Source organism: Phytophthora parasitica, assembly GCF_000247585.1.
Source record: "Phytophthora parasitica INRA-310 unplaced genomic scaffold supercont2.12, whole genome shotgun sequence".
NCBI lineage: Eukaryota > Oomycota > Peronosporomycetes > Peronosporales > Peronosporaceae > Phytophthora > Phytophthora nicotianae.
Window position 1 is genome coordinate 1,073,722 of NW_008648998.1, and position 1,375 is coordinate 1,075,096.

At 44.9% G+C, this 1,375-nt stretch overlaps 1 protein-coding gene across 1 annotated transcript in view; it reads left to right on the forward strand.

Annotated features, from left to right (window-relative positions):
* Positions 1-487: 487 nt before the first annotated feature.
* PPTG_22172 (hypothetical protein) overlaps positions 488-1,375 on the forward strand; it is a gene marked incomplete at both ends in the record, with an annotated part of 1,797 nt that continues 909 nt past the window's right edge. The window contains one exon of the mRNA XM_008902066.1: positions 488-1,367. Coding sequence (XP_008900314.1) covers positions 488-1,367 — 880 coding nt within the window. The remainder of the gene's footprint in view (positions 1,368-1,375) is intronic.

Consider the following 1,375-nt stretch of genomic DNA (forward strand, 5'->3'; position numbering starts at 1 on the left):
CGAAATTAGCTGCGACACATTGACTGAATTAAACACCCAAGCGAGCGCTACTTTATCAAGCAGCTTTGATGGTGCTCTACCAGCTTCCTATTCGATAAAAATGATTCTAGTGGGCAGTGCTGATAAATACCCCTCAAGTGAGTGACTCAACAAGGTTTAGTCACAAAACCAAAACGTGACCAAACCTAGACAAGAGCAAGGTGTGCTGTATAAGATAAATGATCTAAGCCTTCATGATCTATAGATCGTTGGTGCCACTTCGCAATCTACAACCTTGCTCTCATTTGAACGATCACGACCAATGACTGTCATACTACGTTTACCGACACGTTTCAGCTGCGTCGTACTTCTGTTGGTTCTTGCTCTGTCGGTGTGTGTCAACACTGATTCGGTGGAAGCGAGGGAATCTGCCGTCGCTATCACAAAAAATGAATCTCCGAACGACATCAATATCCATCGACACTTGAGGGGTCACAAGTTGCTAGCAATGGCTGAAGGCGACGATATATCTGAAGAGAGGGTTAATGATCGTCGGCTTCTAGGTACTTCACTTCTCAAGAATCTGGCAAACTCAGAGAAATTCAAGAAGTTCACAACAGCGGTAAAGGAGCGATTGACTTCCGATAACCAAAGGGCCACAAACAAACTGTTTGCGAGTCTTAAAGTTGGAGAAGCAAAGGAGAACATTTTCGAGAGCTCAGCGTTTAAAGAGTGGATCAAGCGTGTGACGAAAAATTACAAGAGGGATCCCCAGAAGGGTGAAGTGGCGATGTTTTTTTCTTTAGCAGCTCATTATGACGATGCCGCACTGGCCAAGCTACTATTTCAAGCTCAACAATCGCCAAAGACGAGGACAATGGCCAAAAAATTTGAGGTCATGCAGCTCTACAACTGGATCACTCAAGAGAGAACGTCGGATGATGTATTCAATCTTCTGAAGCTAAAAGCAGATGACAAAAATCTTTTCAAGAATCCGTTGTTGAAGACGTGGATCTCGTATGCAATAGAGCTCAAAGACGACGCATACGATGCGTTGTATCTCAAGTTGACGAAACACTACGACGACTACGCTTTAGCTCGTATGCTAATTTCTGCAAAAGATGACGCTAACCCTATTGTCAGAAAGGTGGAGCAGGCGCAGTTTAAGAGCTGGTTAGCTGATGGAAAGACAGCAGACGGCGCCTTCAACATTCTAAAACTTAACGCTGAGAAGGGAGACGGACTTTTGGAAAATCCAGCGCTGAGCACCTGGATCACATACGTTACACAGCTTGGAAAGGATGACCCTTACCATATGTTGTTGCTCAAGCTAACCAGGCATTATAGCGACGACGAGCTAGCAAACGTGTTACTAACAGCGAAAGCTGGTGGGGGT